A 24319-nucleotide genomic window follows, 5' to 3' on the forward strand; every position below is an offset into this window, starting at 1 on the left:
AATTTGCCAGGATCAACAAGTCGTCCAGATACGGTAGGATCCTGACCCCTTGAGGGCGGAGTACCGCCGCCATTACCGCCAGATACTTGGTGAAGACTCGCGGAGCCGTGGTTAAACCAAAAGGTAACGCCCGAAACTGGTAATGGAGGTTGCCAACCGCAAACCTCAGGTATTGCTGATGCGACACTGCTATAGGGATATGCAGGTAAGCATCCTGTATGTCCAGGGAGACCATATAATCCCCAGGTTCCAAGGCCAGAACCATAGAGCGAAGGGTTTCCATACGGAACTTGGAGATTCTCGCAAACTTGTTCAACGCCTTGAGGTTGAGAATGGGTCGGGAGGACCCATTCGGTTTCGGGACTAGAAAAAGCAGAGAATAGTACCCCTGGCCCCTCTGAGCAAGGGGCACCTGTACTACCACTCCTGTGTCCAGGAGGGTCTGTACCACCAAATGAAGAGTCTTTGCCTTTGTCTGGTCCGAAGGGACGTCTGTCAGGCAAAATCGATGAGGGGGACGTTTTTGAAGGCTATGGCGTAACCTCGAGTGACGACTCCCGTACCCAGGCATCTGAAGTGGTCTTCCAACCATTCCTGGGTATACCCTAGAAGCCGGCCTCCCGTCATGCGGCAGGCTTATCGGTCTTGGAAGCTGGCTGACGGGCAGCCCAGGCTCTTTTGGGCTTTGGCTTACTAGGTTTGGAAGTGCGGGCCTGTTTGTGGTACACCTGACCTTTTGCTTTACCTGAAGGGCGAAAGGAAGTACTTTTAGCCTTCAGCACAGAAGGAGCAGTACTTGGTAGACAGGCTGTTTTGGCAGTATCCAAATCAGCCACTGTCTTATTTAATCCTCTCCGAACAGGATATTTCCCTTAAAAGGTTGTACCTCCAGGGATTTTCTAGAATCCAGATCCACAGACCAGGATCTCAGCTACAATATCCGGCGAGCCAGGTCTGACGTAGTAGAAGCCTTGGCTGCCAGAACACTGGCATCAGAAGCCGCCTCTTTAATATAGTGAGAAGCTGTGACAATATATGACAAGCATTGTCTAGCATGGTCAGAAGAGATTTCAGCTTCCAACTCTTGGGCCCACGCTTCAATAGCTTCTGCAGCGCATGTCGCTGCAATAGTGGGCCTGTGTGCAGCACCCGTGAAGGTGTAAATCGCTTTCAGACAACCCTCCACATGTTTATCCATAGGCTCTTTCAGAGACGTGACGGTAGTGACAGGTAGAGCTGAGGAGACCACCATCCTTGCCACATGCGTTTCCACTGGTGGAGGTGTCTCCCAATTTTTAGACAGCTCGGGCGCGAGGGGATAGCGAGCAAGCAGCTTCTTGTGAGGCATGAACTTCTTACCTGGATTTTCCCAGGATTCCTGACGTATATCAACCAGGTGATCAGAATGAGGTAAAACTTGTTTAACCACCTTCTGACGCTTGAATCTATCTAGTTTCTTAGGAGGGACGGATGGTTTGGGATGATCCGTAATCTGTAGAATTAACTTTATGGCCTCCAATAGATCAGGAACATCCACTCGTGAACCACTATCCCCATCAGTATTATCAGTGTTAGAATCTGTGGGGTCAGTGTAAGCGCCATCTTCATCAGACGAGGTGTCAGGGACAGCAGTGGATTGTGAGGAAGTAATGGCCCGCTTAGAGGACTCCTTGGTCTTAGGCGGGCGAGGGTTAGACTTTTTAGTAGTCAGGGACTGGTTCAATTTCTGTAACCGAGTGGACAAGTGATCTGCCCACGGCAGATTAACCGCGGGGACCATATACGGCTGGACCGGCATAGGAGGTCCCATAGGGGGCGTTAGTTTAGTAACTAGCGTATTCAGTAGCGTGGAGACGGTAGCCCACGGCGGGTCATTCTGGACTCCCGTTGCTACAGTCCCACTGGGGGGCAAGGAACCCCCAGAACCAGAGCCCTCAGCTGCTATATTTTCCTCAAAAGTATCTGTGGCCTCAGCACCGCTACCAGTGTGTTCAGCCCCAGAACAGTTACCCTCATCAGCAGACATGTTATAACTTGCAGTATAAGGTAACACAGTACAATTTGTCAGCAGCACAATACCTGACCCAAACCCCTGCACAGTGTAGTAAGCACAAACAGGGATTCAGGAGAGATATGGTGACTAAAATCACAGAGAAAAATACAATTTAAGTATATCTTGTGAATATCCTATATCCTGTATTACAAACCTGACGCACCTAGCCCCCTCAGGTTATAGAATACAGGTATAGCAAGCTGAGTGAGAAACACAAAATGGAGGTCACACAGCAAGCCAATGCACACACATATAGTCACAGTTTGTACAATGCAGAGGTTATGACAAGCAATAATACTGCACTGGACTAGCTTATATATAGCTATGTAATCAATAGATATAACACTACACAGTAAAGACTGGATGTATATCACAGGGTAAATATACAAAAAAAACCCTGACCAAATGCACTTTTTCTTAACTATCACTGTCTAAACGACATGTAGAATACTTAAGTGTCTTGTAAAGGCACAGCGCTGACTATCAGGCGGCTTTACAAAGGAGGATTTGCACAAGCAGTCCCAGGAACAGTGTAGCTGGGGAAAAGGCGACCAAACACTGACTGGGAGTGAGGGAGAGATAGAGATATGCAGCTCCAGGGCGGGAACATTTACTCTAAATGGCGCCCTGGGGCCAGGGGAGGGGCTACAGGTCTAAGCCTTATCCCCCTGCTGGACTTCACCACCGGTACCGTGGGCTGCATAAGAAATGTTTTTTAAGAGAAAACCGACCTGTGCCCTTGCCCTGGTGGCTTAGTGGGGTCCCTGTACTGCCACAGTGTCCACGCCAGCGCGCGCGGCCCGCCTCCCACCGGCCGCGTCGGATCGCGATAAAGCGCGGTTCCCGCGAGCGGGACCCACTTACCTCCTCCCGAAGTGCGGCCACGCAATCCCGGAGAGCCCCAGCCGTGTGTGACTGACTTGGAAGAAAACCGGAGTCTCCTGCTGTAGGTACGCGGCAACCAGGGCGCAGGAGTGTACAGCGCCGCTGGGGGAGAGATGGAGCTGCAGCAGCTGATGTCTACTGACATCTAACACAATCTGTGCCTCTGCTGCAGCCCTTGTAGTCTTCTTTTTTCCTCAGAAAAAGCTTTTTCTAGAGCTGCTGTGAGCAGCCCTTCCTGTTACATGCTTGCATCGCAAGCACCAACTACAAACTGAGCTCCTGTGCATGGAGGCGGGGTGATATAGGAGGCGGCGCTATGCATCTTGGGAAGAAGGTCAAAGCTTTTGAGCCTGTTGGTGCTTCGGATCAAGATCCTACTCTACACCCCAATGTCTATCCTTGTGGAGCCCAGTGTACCCCGCAGCAGAAAAGGAGATTGGGGGTCTTTCCGAGTTGATCGTAGCTGTGCTAAATTTAGCACAGCTACGATCAGGCACTCAGACATGCGAGGGGGATGCCCAGCACAGGGCTAGTCCGCCACGCATGTCAGTGCCGGCACCCCTCCCCCACAGAAATGCAAAAGCATCACACAGCGGTGATGCTTTTGAATCTCAGGAATTTCTCCCGGCCAGCGCAACTCCTGCGGCTGGCCGGGAGAACCTCTTCGCTGCCACGGGTCGCAGAGGCTGCATGTGACGTCACGCAGCCGCCGCCCCCCCCCCCCAACGGTCCGGCCACACCTGCGTTGGCCGGATTACGCCCCCTAAACGGCGGATTAACGCCGCCGTCCATCCCCCTCAGAGGCGATCACTAGGCAATGACGGCTGGCATGCGCCGGTGCATGCGCAGTTCCGACCCGATCGCTGCGATAAACTGCAGCGAACGATCGGGTCGGAATGACCCCCATTGAGTCATTTGAATCAAAATGAGTTGATACATTTTGGTTGACAATTTTGTAATTTGATTACCAGTTACAGTTGTATCAATTAGGTGTTATTCACCTTAATATTTGGCTACAGTTTATTTTATTTGTACATGGTATATGTGTAATAAATTATTACTGTATTTTTTATTATACTGTATTTTCAATTTATTAAACTGGTTCTTTAGCGCGACCCTTTTTAACAATTGTATACAGTTGCAGAGCAGTCCATTACTCAAAAAGGCGATGTTTGACAGTGTTTTAGGGGTAGCAGTTGATGTGGCTCCCCTAGTTGAATAATAGATTGCTCTGCAACTGCCACTGGCGAGGAAGTCCAGGAACAGAGCATTGTGTCCTCCCCCCTTGCGACTTAGTATCACTGGCAACATACATTCTTTATAGCCTCGGCTGGATAGAGTCTTAACTCTCCTCTGTGAGGGGGGGGGGGGGGGGGGGGAATTCCCAATAATCATCTCACTCCTTTTAACCCCTTTGTGGGTGAAATTTTGAAAAATCCCCACTTAGTGGGTGCCTACTGTACGTCACAAAAGCAAGCTACTGTCCATATGTCAAGTTCCTAGTCATTATGGATCAGTAGATTGATTCTGTGATGAGTCAGTGGTATGTCCTCTTAGAGATATATATATATATATATATATATATATATATATATATATACACACACACACACACATACATACACACACACACACATACACACACATATACATACACACACACACACACACACACAAAAAGGAAACCACAGCACTCACCACCCCAGAATGCGGAGCACACCAATGCACTTACCACTCATATGGTGGGGTGAATGTAACACAGCACTCGCCACCCCAGAAGCAGGGTACACAACTGCACTTACCACTCATAGGGTGGGGTGCATGTAGCCCATGACCACATCACTCAAATACATACAGAGAACCCAGCACTCACCCAAGTAAGCTCACTTATCCTCAACACTTCAATAAATAAATGATGGGGGTTTAGTTAGTGGATTGGCCAATGCACAAAACTCCTATGTGGACTCTATTACCCTGAACCTGTCTTAACTGTTCCTTAGCAATCTATTAGCCAGTGTAAGGTGACTAGTGTACCTTTAAAAGCCATTAAGTGTGTGGCAGGTGCACATTAAATCTAGCAGGCAGGTGATGCGTGAAACAGTAGTCAGGTTTTAAAATAGGGATTTTTGTTACTTACCGTAAAATCTCTTTCTCTGATTCCATCTGGGGGACGCTGCGCTGTTACTTGTGGGGTTAGTGTGTGTGGATGGGAGTTTGGCACAGAACCTATCAAAACTAACTCCTCCCCCTCTAACCCCTCCCATCTCCAGCCTACCACCAGATCACCTCAGTTAACGTTTAGCAAAGCCGGAGGAGATGAGATAGAACCTGACCAAGGAAACCAGACAAAAATACGGGAGGGATCGCAGCGTCCCCCAGATGGAATCAGAGAAAGAGATTTTACGGTAAGTAACAAAAATCCCTATTTCTCTTTCATCCATCTGGGGGACGCTGCGCTGTTACTTGTGGGATTTCCCAAAGCAAGCTAATTAGAGGAGGGAGACGTGGACGGCATAGCCGTCCGTAAAATCTGACGCCCAACAGAGGCAGACTCCAAACCAAAAGTATGGAAACGGTAGAAACTTTGTGAAGGTATGCACAGAAGACCAGGTTGCCGCTCGACATAACTGCTCGACGGACACTCCACCGCGCACAGCCCAAAGAATCAGGAATAGGTAACGCTGAAGAAACATAAGCCTGTCTAATAGCAGAGGTAACCCAGCGCGCCACTGTATTTTTAGAGGCCGGCCAGCCACGCTTGGGCGCAGCAAACGAAATCAGTAAGGTATCCGGAAGAACAATGTCCTGATTCATAAGGAAAGCCGATACCACTTTAGGCAGAAAAGAAGGCTTTGTACGCAAAACCACTCGATTGTCGTGAAAAACCAACAAAGGCGGCCTGCAAGAAAGGGCTGCCAACTCAGAAACACGCCTAGCGGAGGCAATGGCCAAGAGAAAAACCACTTTAAGAGTAAGAAAACGTAACTCAACAGAATTTAATGGTTCAAACGGAGGCTTCTGGAGAGCCTGAAGAACCAGATTTAAATCCCACGGTGGAACCGGAGGTATAAAGGGAGGTTGAATCCTGAGTACACCCTGAAAGAAGGTCTGAACTTCCGGAATGACAGCCAATCCTTTTTTGAAAAAGTACCGACAGTGCTGAAACCTGTCCCTTAAGAGAAGACAAACGAAGTCCCTTAGTCAGACCCTCCTGGAGAAAAGAGAGCAGACGAGGTAATTGGAAGAGGTGCGGGGACAACCCACGCCTTTCACACCAAGCAATGTAAATACGCCATACCCGGTGATAAATACGAGAAGTGACAGGCTTCCTAGCCTGAAGCATTGTTTTTACCACAGGACGAGATAACCCTTTAGCTCTTAAAATGTTGGATTCAAGAACCAAGCCGTCAAAGCCAGACGATCTAAACTCTGATGGTGACAAGGACCTTGTAAGAGGAGATCGGGTCGTAGAGGAAGACGGAACGGTTCTCCGACCACCATGCTCCGAAGAAGAGTGTACCACTGACGTCGAGGCCAGTCCGGTGCTACACGAATGACTGGTAGACCCTCTCTGCGGATGCGTTGAAGACGCGGTATCAAGGGAATTGGAGGAAACACATATCCGAGACGAAATCGCCACGGGGCTGTCAATGCATAGATTAGCGTTGCTTGAGGGTCTTGAGTGCGAAAGCCGTACCGAGGTAACTTTCGGTTTAGGCGGGATGCCATGAGATCGATGTCGGGTGTGCCCCACTGAGACACCAGGGTCAGAAAGACTTCTTGATGAAGTTCCCATTCCCCCGGATGTATCGTGTGGCGGCTTAAGAATTCTGCTCCCCAGTTGTCTACCCCTGGAATGTGAATTGCGGATATGGTCGGAATCCACTTCTCCGCCCACTGTAGAATATGTGTGACTTCCTTCATGGCTCTCCAACTGCGAGTTCCTCCCTGCTTGTTTATGTAAGGCACTGCTGTTGCGTTGTCTGATTGGATGCGTACTGGGTGACCCCTGACACTGTCCTGTATTTGAACCAGAGAATACCAAATTGCTCTTAACTCTAAAATGTTGATTGGTAGCCTTGATTCCTGAACGCTCCATAGCCCCTGGAGATGCTGAGACTGAAATACCGCCCCCCAACCGGTGAGGCTGGCGTCCGTGGTGACCATCATCCAATCCCATACCGTGAACGGTGCTCCTTTGGTCAGATATGGACTGTGAAGCCACCAAAGTAGAGACTGTCGAGTCTGAACCGACAGCCGGCATAATTGCAAGTCCAGATGCGGACCCGTCTGATTCCAAGAGCCCATTATCTGCGACTGAAGGGCACGAGCATGAAATCTGGCATATGGTACCACCTCGAACGCTGCTACCATCTTGCCCAACACCTGCATACATCTGAGAACCGACACCCTTGGCAATTGTAAGAGAGCGAATCCTGGACCTGAGATCCTGAATCTTGTCCGGAGGTAGAAAAACCCTCTGCCTCCTTGTGTCGAACAGGAGACCTAGAAACACTATCTCCTGAGAGGGAGTCAGGGAAGATTTTTGGAAATTCACAATCCATCCGAAGGATTGCAGAGTGGCCGTGGTGCGCTGTAGGTGCAGTTGAAGTAGTTCCGGCGAGGAAGCTTTAAGAAGTAGATCGTCCAGATAAGGAGTAATGTTGATCTCCTGGCCTCTGAGGACCGCTACCACGTGACCCAATATTTTTGTAAATACTCGAGGGGCCGTGGAAAGACCGAAGGGAAGAGCCTGAAACTGGAGGTGCAAGGGCCCTAGTGCGAACCTCAACAGACACTGGTGACCCGACCAAATTGGAACGTGGAGATAAGCGTCCTTTATGTCGATAGATGCCAAATACTCCTCTGGTTCCATGGCTGCGATGATTGAACGAATCGATTCCATTTTGAACTTCTGGACAGAAAGGTAAGGATTCAGGCACTTTAGATTTAAAATGGGCCGAAAGGAACCGTCCGGTTTGTTTACTAGAAAAAGACTTGAGTAAAACCCTTGACCGCGTTGAGTTCTGGGAACTGAACGAATTACTCCTTGTTTCAAGAGCGTGGAAGTAGCCTGAGTTATTGCTTGTCGTCTGGAGGGATCCCTCGGAAGAGGAGTGATGAAGAAACGGTTTGGAACAGGTTCTTCGAGATCTAAAATGTAACCTCGGGTTATGACTCCAGACACCCACTGATCCGGATGCGACAGGAGCCACACCTCTTTGAACTGTAGTAACCGCGCTCCCACTACCAAGGATTCCTCCAGGGGATTCCTTGAGTCATGCTGCAGGCTTGTCGGCAGGTTTGACTGCCGCTCTGCGAGGTGCTTGTGCGCCCCTACCACGGTACACGCCTCTACGTGGGAATCTTGAAAAGGCCCGAAAGGACTGGAACCCGCCCCTACTCTGAGTACGGAAGGACCGAAACCTAGTCGCTCTTGACTTCTGAGGGGCAACTGGAAGAAACGGACTCTTACCACCTGTAGTATCAGAGATAATCTTTTTAAGCTCTGAACCAAAGAGGAACTCTCCTTCAAAATGAACCGCTGTCAATGTCTGTTTTGAATCAGAGTCAGCGTTCCAAACACGAAGCCATAGCGCACGCCTTGCTGTAACCGCCTGAGCAGATACCCGAGACTGTAGTGAGACAGAGTCTAGTAAGGCCTCACCAACGAAGGTGACCGCCTCGGAGATCTGCTCAGCCAGCTGAATAGCCTCTGATGGGTCATCCGACTGCATGCCAGATACCACCTGGCCCAACCATTCATCAACGGCTTTAAGGACCCAGGCACTAGCAAGTATTGGGCGCAGAGAAATACCTGATAAAGCAAAAATGGATTTAAGAATAGCTTCAAGCTTCCGATCTGTTGGATCCTTTAATGTCACTGATTGTGCTGAAGGAATTACCGTAGCCTTCGCTAAATGAGAAATAGGAGCATCCACTCTTGGAGCAGTCTCCCAGAATTTTGTGTCTTCATCTGCAAAGGGATACAATAATTTTAATTTCTTAGGAGCCTGAAATCGTGAATCTGGCCTAAGCCAAGGTTCCTTCAAAATGTCTTCAAAATGAGTATAAGACGGAAAGACTACTACTTGTCTTTTCTGACGCTTGAAGAAACCTGACGAAGTCTCCGCCTCCGCCGAATCCTGAATATTAAGAGTCTGACGGATGGCCTCAATCAATAATCTGACACCTGAACTTGTAGATAATTCCTCCTCTTCCCAGGCGGAAGTATCCTCCCACTCAGACTCCAGTTCACCCTCCTCCAGAGGAGCGGATACCGGATCCAAGTCCTCTCCTGGGAAGGTGATAGCGGCCACCGGATGCTGTCGCTTAGCGGCCGCCGAACTGGATGCGGACACCATCTTGTTAATAGACTGTGCCAAGTCTGCAATATTTTTTTCCATATTCCTTGCCCAAGGTGGCTCCATAGCCGACTGACCGGAATCCACCCCTGACTGTGATTGACGTAAATCAGCAATAGCGTCGGCCATGTTCCTGGCCCATAGAGGGACTGACTGATCTGCTGATACACTAGGCTGCTCTACTGTAGGTGTCACGGAGCATGTCCTGCAGAGCGAACCAGGATCCGTGCTACCCTTTGACAGCTTTGAACCACACTGAGAACAGGCAAAATATACAGCTGAGCCTGTCTTCCCCTTAGTAGGTCTGTCTGGCTTACTGGTCATTATTATTTTTTTTATTTTTTTTTTAGTGACTTATTAAATAAAGGAAATTTCTATATAAGGCTTCCACCCTATACAATATGCTGACAAATTGTGTACCCCTCCTGTAAATCTCACAGTGTGAGTACTAAAACAACTGTAAAGAAATGTAAAGACAGCTTGTGGGAAACCTTTCAGGATACTTCTTACAATATTATACTTGCTATTTTGCTGCTCCCCGCCTGTGAGATATACAGGGTGAGATGCTGTCCCTGTGTGTGTGTGGCGTCAGCGCAGTGTCCCCCGCTTCCACTCCGGCAGCAAGCAATAAGATGGCGCCTGAAGCTGGGACCCGCCCCCACAGAGTGAGGACGACGGACGCTACATGGCGGGAGCGCAATGCGGGAAGATGTCATCTCCCCCTGCATCCCGCCGCGGTTACCGCTCCCCTTCAGTGACCGGCGCGTCATACGTTCCCTTCCCTGAAGGGACCTTCCGCTCTCTGCGCTGTTACACTAGCGGCGGCGATCTGAGAGATCCCGTGCGCTAGTGCTGCCCGCACCGCGCTATACGTCCCCTTCTGTGAAGGGACCTTAGCGCTCTGTGCAGTGAAAAGAAAGCTAACGGCGGTGATCTGAGTGATCCCATCCGCCAGAACTGTGGGGGGGGGGGGGGGATTAGGATCTTGTCCTACCGTGACAGCTCTGTTTTTGCCTCCTCGGATCTGAGCCCGGAATGAGAAAGCCCCAGTGACCGCAGTATGGTGACTCCCCAGAGGCGCAAAAATAGGAGTGAGTAAAAGCATGCTGACTAACCCCACTCCTGTTATACTTGTCACCTGTGGACAGGGACTAAGTATAATTGAAGAAATCTAAAGAAAAGAAATAAAACCTAAATAAAAGTCTAGCTAAGGAAATCTGTGCCTGTACTCCCTCAGGCACAAAACTAAAACTGAGGTGATCTGGTGGTAGGCTGGAGATGGGAGGGGGTAGAGGGGGAGGAGTTAGTTTTGATAGGTTCTGTGCCAAACTCCCATCCACACACTCTAACCCCACAAGTAACAGCGCAGCGTCCCCCAGATGGATGAAAGAGAAACTCTGATAGTGTAGGACCTGCATGAAGGTGGGGTAACTTGGCGATCGGTTTGCAGGCTTTTGTGCATTGGCCAATCCACTAACTAAACCCCCATCATTTATTTATTGAAGTGTTGAGGATAAGTTAATTTGCTATGGCGAGTGCTGGGTTCTTGGTTTGTATGTATTTGAGTGATGTGGTCATGGGCTACATGCACCCCACCCTATGAGTGGTAAGTGCAGTTACGTACCCTGCTGATTTATATATTAGTTCAGGCATGTCCAAACTGCGGCCCTCCAGCTGTTGTGAAACTGCATATCCCAGCATGCCCTGACACAGTTTTGCTGTGTCAAGGCATGCTGGGATGTGTAGTTTCTCAACAGCTGGAGGGTCGCAGTTTGGACATGCCTGTATTAGTTGATTTACAGATGCTTCCTCAAACACCCTTCCAAAATGCAGCACGAGTTGCCTGGCGTGAGTGAACCGCCAGGTCCCGTACAACTCTGCTACCGTTGTTAGTCTGTTTTGCCGAAAATGCATATTAGTCATAACGCAATGCGACTAGGACACACAAGGAGACTGTGCTAATTAATTTGATAAATGACAGTTATATATTGTGTGACTGAGTCTCTATACGGAGCAGAATAGAACTTGTATTGGAAAAAAGCTCGGGCCGCTACGTCGTACACAGATTCAGAAACTTAATCATGCACAGATATACAAAAGTCACATCAAAATAATCAGCAGTGTCTCCTTGTGCGTCCTAGTCACGTTGAAGTGCAACTAGGAAGCATTTTCGGCAAAAAAAAAAAACCTGTCAAAAATACGCTAATGCTAGAAGATACTCACACAACCTGGCATGCCAAAAGGGGCTGTTTGGCATGACTGCAGCAAAGATGAAGGAAGACATGAATTAAGAAAGTATTAAAGTAAAGGTACCTTATCTATCAGATCACGATTAACACAATTGGGCAGCTGCTGGATGAAGGCATCAACAATGAGCTTCAAATGAGACCCGGTGCTGGCTTCTTCATCTTCTTGTTCTATTGCAGAAAAAATTGTAAATGCTAAATATTCTCTGTTGAAAGTAACAGCAAAATAAATGTTGTAAGCTGCACCACTACTGTACATGCAGTTGAAAGTATTGCACCTCAGTGTAGAAAACAAACATATAAAGTATTAGTTATTTGTGATGAACTAACAAAGGGGACCAATTGAAAAGGTAGGCTATGGTGTGATACTGGAAAGTAATCGGTCACTTGTTTTTGCAAATATGCAGTGGGACAAGGGTGGTGGTGACAGAAGCACAAAAGCATATAGCCAACCAAATCACCTGCACAGAGTTCATTTAAGGAACAGTGCATCTGATTAACAATACAGTGTTAACACCATTATGAGAACCCTATAATGAACTCTAAGTTCTATTCGTGCCTGCAGAGTCATCAAATGATCATTCTGTAGAAGCATTAATGGTAAAAAATAAGATTTTACACTTACCGGTAAATCTATTTCTCGTAGTCCGTAGAGGATGCTGGGACTCCGTAAGGACCATGGAGAATAGACGGGCTCCGCAGGAGGCATGGGCACTTTAAGAAAGACTTTGGACTCTGGGTGTGCACTGGCTCCTCCCTCTATGCCCCTCCTCCAGACCCCAGTTAGAGAAACTGTGCCCAGAGGAGATGGACAGAACGAGGAAAGGATTTTTGGGAATCCCAGGGCAAGATTCATACCAGCCACACCGTATAACTTGGGTATGAACAAACATAGTCTCGGTCTAAACCGATGAAACTATAACATAACCCTTATGTAAGCAATAACTATATACAAGTCTTGCAGAAGAAGTCCGCACTTGGGACGGGCGCCCAGCATCCTCTACGGACTACGAGAAATAGATTTACCGGTAAGTGTAAAATCTTATTTTCTCTAACGTCCTAGAGGATGCTGGGACTCCGTAAGGACCATGGGGATTATACCAAAGCTCCCAAACGGGCGGGAGAGTGCGGATGACTCTGCAGCACCGCTTGAGCAAACAGGAGGTCCTCCTCAGCCAGGGTATCAAATTTATAGAACTTTGCAAATGTGTTTGACCCCGACCAAGTAGCTGCTCGGCACAACTGTAATGCCGAAACCCCTCGGGCAGCCGCCCAAGACGAGCCCACCTTCCTAGTGGAATGGGCCTTAACCGATTTAGGCAATGGCAATCCTGCCGTAGAATGCGCCTGGTGAATCGCGTTACAGATCCAGCGAGCAATAGTCTGCTTTGAAGAAGGCGCGCCAACTTTGTTGGCTGCATACAGAACAAACAGCGCTTCAGTTTTCCTAACCCTCGCTGTTCTGGCCACATAAATCTTCAAAGCCCTGACCACATCAAGGGACTCTGAATCCTCCAAGTCCCGTGTAGGCGCAGGCACGACAATAGGTTTATTCATATGAAAAGAAGAGACCACTTTAGGCAGAAATGGAGGACGAGATAGGGGCTTTAATGTGACAAAGCCGCTAATTCCGAAACACGCCTCGCAGAAGCCAAGGCCAACAACATGACCACTTTCCAAGTGAGATATTTCAACTCCACTGTTGTGAGTGGTTCAAACCAAGGTGACTTGAGGAAACTTAATACCACATTAAGATCCCACGGCGCCACCGGAGGTACAAAAGGAGGCTGAATATGCAGCACCCCCTTCACGAATGTCTGTACTTCAGGAAGAGAAGCCAATTCCTTTTGAAAGAAAATGGATAAGGCCGAAATTTGGACCTTTATGGACCCTAATTTTAGGCCCAAAGTCACTCCTGTTTGCAGGAAGTGAAGCAGACGACCCAAATGGAACTTCTCCGTAATAATTATAATAATAATTTTATTTATATAGCGCTCTTTCTCCAACAGGACTCAAGGCGCTTAACAGATACATAGCATAATATAGTACAGTGATAATGTTTCAATGTCACGTCCTTCCTAGCCTTGATCAGGGTAGGAATGACCTCCTCCGGAATACCTTTTTTCGCTAGGATCCGGCGTTCAACCGCCATGCCGTCAAACGCAGCCGCGGTAAGTCTTGGAACAGACAGGGCCCCTGCTGCAGCAAGTCCTGTCTTAGAGGAAGAGGCCACGGATCTTCTGTGAGCAACTCTTGCAGATCCGGATACCAAGTCCTTCGTGGCCAATCTGGAACAATGAGGATTGTTCTTACTCTTCTTAGTCTTATTATTCTCAACACCTTGGGTATGAGAGGTAGAGGAGGGAACACATAGACCGATCTGAACACCCAAGGTGTCACTAGAGCGTCCACCGCTACCGCCTGAGGGTCTCTTGACCTGGCGCAATACCGCTTTAGCTTTTTGTTGAGACGGGACGCCATCATGTCTATCTGAGGCAGTCCCCACCGACCCACGATCTGTGCGAAGACTTCTTGATGAAGTCCCCACTCTCCCGGATGCAGGTCGTGCCTGCTGAGGAAGTCCGCTTCCCAGTTGTCCACCCGCGGGATGAATACAGCTGATAGGGCGCTTACTAAGAAACCTGGTCACTTCTGCCATGGCCGCTCTGCTCCTTGTGCCGCCTTGGCGGTTTACATGAGCCACTGCTGTGACATTGTCTGACTGAATCAGAACCGGTTTGTCCCAAAGCAATGCCTCCGCCTGGCGTAGGGCGTTGTATATGGCCCTCAACTCCAGGACGTTAATGTGGAGACAAGTCTCTAGATTCGACCAGAGACCTTGGAAATTTCTTCCCAGTGTGACTGCTCCCCAACCTCGGAGGCTTGCGTCCGTGGTCACCAGGATCCAGTCCTGAATTCCGAACCTGCGGCCTTCTAGGAGGTGAGCACTGTGCAGCCACCACAGGAGAGATACCCTGTCTCCCAGAGCCAGGGTGATCCTCTGATGCATTTGTAAATGGGACCCGGACCATTTGCCCAGTAGATCCCATTGAAAGGTCCTCGCATGGAACCTTCCGAAGGGGATGGCCTCGTACGATGCCACCATCTTCCCTAAGACACGCGTGCAGTGATGCACTGAAACCTTTTTTTTAGCTTTAATAGGTTCCTGACCAGGGCTATGAGCTCCTGAGCCTTTTCCATCGGAAGAAAAACCTTTTTCTGGTCTGTGTCTAGAATCAGACCCAGAAAGGTCAGGCGCATTGTAGGGCCTAGCTGGGACTTCGGTATATTGAGAATCCAGCCGTGCCCCTGCAACAACCTCACCGACAGCGACACGCTGTCCAGCAACTTCTCCCGAGATCTCGCCTTTATGAGGAGATCGTCCAAGTATGGGATAATTGTGACACCCTGCTTGCGCAGGAGCACCATCATTTCCGCCATTACCTTGGTGAAAATTCTCGGGGCTGTGGAAAGCCCAAACGGCAACGTCTGAAATTGGTAATGACAGTCCTGTACTGCAAATCTCAGGAACGCCTGGTGAGGAGGGAAAATCGGAACATAAAAGGTATGCATCCTTTATGTCCAGGGACACCATCCAATCCCTCCCCTCCAGGCTGGCGATGACCGCTCTGAGCGATTCCATCTTGAACTTTCTCAAGTACAAGTTCAGGGATTTTAGATTCAAAATGGGCCTGACCAAACCGTCCGGTTTCGGGACCATAAACAGGGTTGAGTAATACCCCTTTCCTTGCTGGAGAAGAGGAACTTTGACTATCACCTGTTGAAGATACAATTTTTGAATTGCAGTCAACACTAACTCGCTCTCTGACGGGGAAGATGGCAGAGCCGATATGAAAAACAGGCGAGGAGGCACGTCTTCGAATTCCAGCCTGTATCCCTGAGAAACAATCTCTATAGCCCAGGGATCCACCTGTGAGTGAACCCAGACCTGGCTGAAAAATCGAAGACGTGCCCCCACTTGAGCTGACTCCCCCCGGGAAGCCCCAGCGTCATGCGGTGGACTTTGCAGATGTAGGGGAGGACTTCTGCTCCTGGGAACTAGCTGCATGCAGCTTTTTTCCCTTGCCTTTTCCTCTGGCAAGGAAGGACGATCCCCGTACCTTCTTGCTTTTATTGGAACGAAAGGACTGCATTTGATAATGAGGTGCCTTTTTAGTATGCTGCGGGGGGACATAAGGTAAGAAATTCGATTTACCGGCCGTAGCAGTAGAGACAAGGTCCGAGAGGCCTTCTCCAAACAACTCCTCCCCCTTGTAAAGCAACGACTCCATATGCCGCTTTGAGTCGGCATCCCCCGTCCACTGCCGGGTCCACAGGAGTCGCCAAGCAGAAATAGACATAGCATTTATTCTGGAGCTTAGTAAACAAATGTCTCTTTGAGCATCCCTCATATATAAAGCAGCATCTTTGATATGCTCTAGGGTCATTAGAATGGTATCCTTATCTAGGGTGTCAAGTTCCGTAGATAAGGAATCTGTCCATGCTGCGACAGCACTACACACCCAGGCCGATGCCATAGCCGGTCTAACGATAGTGCCGGAATGTGTGTAAATGTGCTTCATGGTAACCTCCTGCTTACGATCAGCAGGATCCTTGAGGGAAGCTGTATCCTGAGAAGGCAGTGCCACCTTCTTGGATAAGCGTGTCAGCGCCTTGTCTACCTTCGGCGAAGATTCCCATCGTATCCTGTCCTTTTGTGGAAAGGGATACGCCATAAGAATTCTTTTGGGAACTTGTAGTCTCCTATCTGGAGATTCCCAAGCCTTTTCGCACAAGTCGCTTAGTTCAAAAGAGGACGGAAAAGTGACCTCAGACTTTTTCCCTTTATACATGTGTACCCTCGTGCCAGGGACAGGGGGTTCCTCAGTGATATGCAAAACCTCTTTAATGGCAATAATCATGTAACGAATACCTTTCGCCACCTTTGGCTGTAATTTTGCATCCTCATAGTCGACACTAGAGTCAGTATCTGTGTCGGTATCTGTGTCAGTGATCTGGGATATGGTGCGTTTTTGAGACCCCGAAGATCCTGGTGTCACAGCTAGCTTCAGCCTTGTCTAATCGTTTATGCAGTAAATTTACATTTGCATTCAAGACATTCCACATAACCACCCAGTCCGGTGTCGGCGTTGCCGACGGCGACCTCACTATCATGCACTCCCCCTTAGGTGAGCCTTCCTCGTCATACATGTCGACACACACGTACCGACACACTTCACACACACAGGGAATCTATTTTCTGAAGACAGGTTCCCCCTGAGGCCCCTTGGAGAGACAGAGAGAGAGAGTATGCCAGCACACACCCCAGCGCTATATAACCTTGGAGAAAAACACAGATTGTTTACCCAGTAGCGCTGCTTAATGTAAAAACGCCAATAATGTGCCCCCCTCTACTTTAAAACCCCCTTTCACCGTGTGTCAAGCAGGGGAGAGTACGGGGAGATTCCTCTCAGCGGTGCTGTGGAGAGAAAATGGTGCTGGTGAGTGCTGAGGGAGAAGCCCCGCCCCCTCGGCGGCGGGCTTCTGTCCCGCTCAAACTTACTAAAAAATGGCGGGGGCTCTTTTATATACATGTACAGTGCCCACCTGTACATGTATATAGACTTTTGCCATAGGAGAGGTGTTTTATTGCTGCCCAGGGCGCCCCCCCTGCGCCCTGCACCCTTACAGTGACCGGAGTGTGTGAGGTGTATGGGAGCAATGACGCACAGCTGCGGTGCTGTGCGTTACCTCAGTGAAGCACCGAAGGCTTCTGCCGCCTGAGACGTCTTCTGTCTTCGTTTCTTCTGGCTCTGTGAGGAGAACAGCGGCGCGGCTCTGGGGTGAACGCCCAGGACGAACCTGTGTTCACTCCCTCTGGAGCTAATGGTGTCCAGTAGCCGAGGAAGCAGAGCCTATCATTTAAGTAGGTCTGCTCCTCTTTCCTCAGTCCCTCGATGCAGGGAGCATATGTTGCCAGCAGTGCTCCCTGAAAAAGAGAAAAAAATCACTCAGGAGAGCTCCCCGCAGTGCACCCATTCTCCTCTGGGCACAGTCTAAAACTGGGGTCTGGAGGAGGGGCATAGAGGGAGGAGCCAGTGCACACCCAGAGTCCAAAGTCTTTCTTAAAGTGCCCATGCCTCCTGCGGAGCCCGTCTATTCTCCATGGTCCTTACGGAGTCCCAGCATCCTCTAGGACGTTAGAGAAATAGGAATTTGATACCTACCGTTAATTCATTTTTTTGTAGTCCATAGGGGATACTGGGATGGTATTAGTACCATGGGGAAGTCCCAAAGCTCCCAGAACGGGTGGGAGAGTGCCGAGACCCCTGCAAAACCGCCTGCCAAACTGAAGGTCAGCTCCGGCCAAAGTATCGAACGGACAGAACTACACAAACGTATTCGAACCAGACCAAGTAGCAGCTCGGCACAACTGCAAGGCCTAGATGCCACGGGCAGCCGCCCACTAGGAACACACCGATGTAGTGGAGTGGGTCTGAATAGAAGTCTGCAGCGGCAACGCCGCTGAAGAATAAGCCTGTTGGATAGTCAGCCGTAGCCAATGGGCAATGGACTGCTTGGAAGCAGGACATCCAATCTTGGTAGCGTCATAAAGGACAGTGAGTCAGTCTTTCTGTGACTATCTGTCCTCTCTACGTAAATCCTCAAAGCCCAAACCAAATCCAGTGACTTTGGAGCAACTGACGTGTCAGATACCATCGGAACAACGATAGGTTGATTAATGTGAAAAGCCCATACCACTTTTGGCAAAAACTGTGGGCGAATTCTGATCTCTGCCCCATCCTCGCGAAATATCAAATAAGGGCTCTTACAGGATAAGGCCCCAAATTCCGACACACGTCTTGTGGAGGCCAAAGCCAGTAACATCATGGTCTTCCAAGTAAGATATTTCAAGTCTACCTTGTACAAAGGTTCAAACCAATCTGATTTCAGAAAGGTCAAGACCACCGTGAGATCCCACGGAGCCGTGGGAGGGACAAAGGGTGGTTGAATGCGAAGGACACCCTTCAGGAATGTCTGTACTTCCGGAATTACAGCCAGCTGTCTCTGGAAGAAAATGGGTAGGGCCGGAATCTGAACCTTGATGGAGCCTAATCTTAGGCCCATATCCATGCCTGCTTGCAGGAAGAGCAGAAAACGGCCAAGGTGAAATTCCACAGTAGAATATTTTCTACCCTCACACCAAGAAACATACTTTTTCCAGATACGGTGGTAATGCTTCAACGTGGCCGCCTTTCGAGTTTTCACCATTTCACCATAGTCGAGATAACTATAGATGGAATACCCTTACTTTCTCCCTCTCAACTTCTAAGCCGTCAAATGCAGCTGCAGTAAGTCTGGATAGACAAACGGCACTTGTTGAAGAAGATCCTTGAGAAGTGGTAGGGGCCAGGGCTCTTCGAGAGACATGATCAGGAGGTCCGCATACCAGGCCCGGCGAGGCCAACCTGGGGCGATTAGAATGGCTTGAACGTTTTCCCGTTTGAGCATTTTTAGAACTCTGGGGATGAGAGGAATCGGAGGAAACAGATAAACTGTTAGTTTCACGGTGCCGTCAGAGCATCCACTGCCGCAGCCTGCGGATCCCTCGTTCTGTAACAGTAGCGAGGCAGCTTCTTGTTGAGACGAGAAGCCATCATGTCCATCATCGGACAGCCCCACCTGTGAAGCTGCTGTTGAAACAACTTTCTAGTGAAATATACAGGTGGATTTATCTGAACTACACAGACAATATTAATAGATGATCTCAGAAGTACTTTGTAGATGAGACAAGGACATCAATTTATAAAACACTTTTATTGTGAGATTTGAACAACACAGAGTTCCTCAGTGTGCATCTATTATAATCACATTCTTTCCTTCTACACACTTATCTTTTTGCTTTTAATCTACATTTTCGCTAGCTTTTAAAATATGTTATATAAAAAAAGTTACGTTCTATTCGATGTTCATCATTGTGCACCACTTTAGGGCAATCTGTCTTTCCCCATCTACTCTTTCCCAAGTACTTCAAATTGATACTTCATTGCCTGTGGTAGCACCTCCCTGATATAAATACAGAATTTCTATGGTTATTTTTAGAATAGGGGTTCAATCTTCTATATATGAAAACCAGTGCGACCAGTAACCTACATACCTACTGAAACACCTGAGGGTGAAGGCCCCATTCCCCCAGATGTAGGTCGTGTCTGCTGAGGAAGTCTGCATCCCAGTTGTCCACTCCCGGAATGAATATGGCCGATATGGCCCTTGCATTGGTTTCCGCCCAGAGGAGTATCCTTGACACTTCTGGCATTGCGGCCCTGCTTTTTGTTCCTCCCTATCGGTTTATGTAGGCCACCGCCGTGGCGTTGTCAGACTGTACCTGTATGGCTTAATGTTGGAGGAGAGAGGATGCCTGTAGAAGGGCATTGTAAATCGCCCTGAGTTCCAGAACATTTATCGGAAGGGAAGATTCCTAATTTGCTGCTACGCAGGTCTGAATTAGGCCCCATGTTCACTCCCATCATGGACTTGTAGCATCATCTCTGCCATAACTTTTGTGAATACCCTCGGTGCTGTTGATAGGCCAAAGGGTAAGGTCTGGAACTGGAAGTGGTGATCCTGTATAGCGAATCTGATTAATTCCTCCCCAAACAGGGCATCTCCCATGAAAGGAAGGTTTTCCACGCCTTTCTTGGAATCAGCATCTGCTGACCATTGTTGCAGCCAGAGCTCTGCGAGCACAGACCGCCATAGCGTTAATCGCCTCACTCGTGCAGTTAGCAGCATCCTGGATATGGTGCAGCAGAGTCAGGATTTCGTCCTGATGTAAGGTGCCAAACCCCTCAATAACATTACCAGACTATTCAACTATGGCCCTTGTGATCCAACCGCAAGCAATGGTGGGTCTCTGTGCGAATCCCACTGTGGCGTAAATGGATTCGAGTGTAGGTCAAGCCCAGTCCTTTAGAGATATAGCACCAGGTACAGGCAGCATGATCTTACGTAATAGCCTGGACACTGAGGTATCCACAATCGGAGGGTTCTCCCAAACTTATCTATCCTCGGGGGAAAGTAAATGAACTCAGCAAACTCTTAGGGGTTTGAAATTTCTTGTCAGGATTAAGCCACGCTTCTTTAAAAAGTGTGTTTAATTCCTTGGAGACGGGGAATGTGGCAGTAGATTTTGGTTTGACATTGAAAAAACTCTTCCTCAGGTTCTCTCTCTTTATCTGGTATGTTGAGGACATCCCTAATGGAATATAGTAGGGCTTCCACTACCTGAGAGAGTATTGCCCCCTTCTACGTCTACTTCACCTTCCTCCAGATCTGGCATGTGATTGTCAGAGTCAGATTGGAGTACCTGTGGGAGTGTGTGTGTATGTGAGACCAGCAGGTGGGACTGAGGAGACTGTCTGTGGTCAGCAGCAGTGAGTATAAAATCATCTACAGATTTCTTTAGTAAATGTTTTTCTTGTCTGGCAGTAACCAATTCAGTATTACGATTAGAAATCATTCCTTTAAATGATTCGAACCACTCAGGTTCGGGTGTACTGCTACCCTGAGAAGGGAGAGAGCACCGAGTACATAGTAAAGATCCCCCAGGAGAAGGGGAAAACTTTGTGTTGCATGATGGACACAGCTTTTTTTTTTTTACCAGACATGCTGATGTGCAGAAGTCATACACACAGTAATGTGAAATAACACAGTGAAAATTAAATACACAATAATATGAACACAGAACCCCAGACAGTCAGTATGGAGTGATATACAGAGGGATGAGACCAGCACACAATGCCTCACAGCGACAGCAGCGCTTGGCCGGGCATAAACCAGAGCCTTCGATAAAGGAACTGGTTATCGATCTATAAATCTATATCTATCTATATATCTATGTATATATGAAATTACTGTGTCCACTTCTCTACTCCACTGCTCTGGGACTTTGGAATAGAGCAGTGGACACAGTAATTTCCGTCCAGCGAGACGAGTGCGGTATATCCGTCCATTCTTACCCAGTTGTTACCTCGGTCATGCTGCCAAGCGCGGTACGGAAGCGCTGTTGTGGAGGATTACGAGTGAAGCCGGTTATCTTAAACTATGCTGTATGTGAGTTGAATACTTTTATGCAGTAAAAGCTTTTAATTATACTCACCTGTGCGCCATCCATCTGTGCTTTTTCTACATGTATTGAGCTGGTGGGACAGCTCCTGTGATTTGGCTGCACTGATACATCTTCCAAAGCCCTCATATTGGACACAGGTTATAGTGCGCTAATATATATATATATATATATATATATATATATATATATATATATGCTCCCCCCCCTCCTTCCTATAATCCCCCTGGTACCGTACAAGGTGACTTTTGGAGTAGCAGCACTAACTAGCGTGCAACCTGTAGTGTAAGGCAGTAGGAAATGGCACCTCTGAGCCGCTGGTTCCGCTCTCTGGGAAGCTCCGCCCCCGTAATGGCACGCGGTCCCTGTTTGGCTTATACTGTTGTGTTCCAAATTGTAGGAAAAACCACGTCCTGTATCAGCGCAAAGTGAGAGTGTCCACAGCGGGCATCGCCGCTCGTAGACGCGTTCCCGTCACACCCTTATACCGCCACTGTCACCCGGGACACGCTAACTGGGGCCCCGTTGTCTGCACTTACCGCACCTGAAGTGTCTTCTGCATCTGTTAGGGGTGGCGGTATGCTGCCGGCGTGTGCGCACACCCTGGAGGCATGCGACACATCACCTCATGAGCTATGTCCGTCAGTGGGGATCCGGACGATTAACCCTCTAAGAGGTTGGTACGTCTCCCACCCCCCCTAAGTCCCACGACGCAGGGACGTCTCCCACCCCCCCTAAGTCCCATGGTGCCAGCCAGTGCTGCCTGAAAATAAAACTAAAAAATACATTTCTGAAGAAAACACTCTGGAACTCCAGAGAATGCACCCGGCTCCTTGGGTACATTTTTCTAAACTGAGGCTGCAGGAGGGCCATAGAGGGGAGGAGCCAGCAAACACTGAAGATTTCTTAAAGTGCCAGGCTCCACTGGACCCAATCTATACCCCATGGTACTAATACCATCCCAGTATCCCCTGGGACGTTAGAGAGAAAACACAGTGTATGGTGCTCTACCACCTGCACACACTGTGGCCAGTTTTCAGAAATGGCAACAGATTGTAAAAGTACTTCTAGGCACAGTGGAACACTATTATAACCAAGGCCAGACTTTTTTTTGTTGAAAAAATAACTAGGAGCATATGTGACAATTCCCAGCAGGTGGAGTGAAGATTATATATTTATATAGGATGGCAACTAGAAGGTTCACTGTATTAGGCACAGGTTGCGTCTAAGGCTAGGTACACGAGACAGACATATCGGTGGACCCACCATTGCACCTACAGAAAGGCCGATTCAGGTAAGTATACACAGTTACCCATCAGCCGATCAATATGTTGATCCTCTAATCCAGCTGGGCTGGCATTTGAATTTTCCCAGCCATCTGTGACGTCAGCCACTGCAGCAAGTGTATGGGCGGACCTCACTTACACACAGCCAGATGCGTCTAAATATATTTGGCTATATCAGCCATCGGCCGTGATGCAAAATGTCTGTGAATAACCTCCTTTACAGACATATCGGGGTACACATCTGCCAACGAGCCTGCAATATATATCGGCCATTCGCTTGAACGGCAGATATATCGCCTAGTGTGTACCCTGCATAACACATTTCAGCTATATAGTTGATATTGGAACCAGCAAATGATTGTTGGAAAAGGGATAGGGGTCTATTTACTAAGCCTTGAAGAGAGATAAAGTGTACAGAGATAACCAACTGAAGTTAGCTTCCGTAAAAATTTTCTCCAGTCTACTTGAGGACTCAAATTAAAGATGTGTATTATCACTGATTGTTTAATCCGTTTGTTTTATTTACCTTGCTCATCAAGAAGTTTTTTAGTGAGGTCTTCCGCTTCCTCAACACCTTCCAGCTCCATTGTATCATCATTTATATCCAAAGTCTCCAATTCCAATTCTAACTCCTCAGTCGTGGATACATCTCTTTCTTTACAATCCTTGGAATCTGACATTTTAAAAATACATATATTTTTTTACAATCCTATAAACAGTATGCCAAAGCTTGTGTGGGTGAATAATCATTTTTAGTTTTAGATGTTCTCTTTCCAGAAATCTGATACATAGACACCTCAGACATACATAAAACTATTCAAAAGCATTTACAACACTGGAAATAAAATCCCCAGAGCAATCAATTTAATTAAACATATGGGTCACAAATAGACTGAAGTCTAGAAATCATGCCAAATGAGAACAGTAGCAGTAATACCCATGAACGTTCCATCTGCATAAACAAATATACAAACCACATGTACAAGGAACTGTGGCTTGGACAGACATGGAGAAGAACAGTAGTCTGCAATTTCAGCCTCAACATCCTTTCAACACACCTGCCACTGCTGGTTGTCTCCTACTAAACCATCTACTGCTTGTCATACTTGCCTGAGGGTGGCCTTTCGATCTGTGGTTGTCCGGCTCCTGAGTTTCCACTCCCCCGGCTTACTGCAATCTCTTCCCCACACCAGCATGTGGTTGCCTGTACTGAGGCCCTCTCCTCTTCTCCTTTACATTGACTATCTGCTGGGATCACTGACACTGTTTGTAGATCTGGGATTGCTCTCCTAGTACTTGCTGGCTACCATCCTAGATCTAGTGCTGATCTCCTCCTTTGTCTGACCTGTGCATTGCAA

At 48.2% G+C, this 24319-nt stretch overlaps 1 protein-coding gene across 4 annotated transcripts in view; it reads right to left on the reverse strand.

Annotated features, from left to right (window-relative positions):
• UPF2 (UPF2 regulator of nonsense mediated mRNA decay) overlaps positions 1-24319 on the reverse strand; it is a 376291-nt gene that overhangs the window by 189596 nt on the left and 162376 nt on the right. For all 4 annotated transcript variants that reach the window (XM_063926873.1, XM_063926875.1, XM_063926874.1 and 1 more), the window contains exons 7-8: positions 23488-23634; positions 11617-11720 (exon numbers count right to left, since the gene is read on the reverse strand). In XM_063926873.1, coding sequence (XP_063782943.1) covers positions 11617-11720; positions 23488-23634 — 251 coding nt within the window. The remainder of the gene's footprint in view (positions 1-11616; positions 11721-23487; positions 23635-24319) is intronic.

This window comes from Pseudophryne corroboree, chromosome 6 (genome assembly GCF_028390025.1).
Source record: "Pseudophryne corroboree isolate aPseCor3 chromosome 6, aPseCor3.hap2, whole genome shotgun sequence".
Classification (NCBI taxonomy): Eukaryota; Metazoa; Chordata; class Amphibia; order Anura; family Myobatrachidae; genus Pseudophryne; species Pseudophryne corroboree.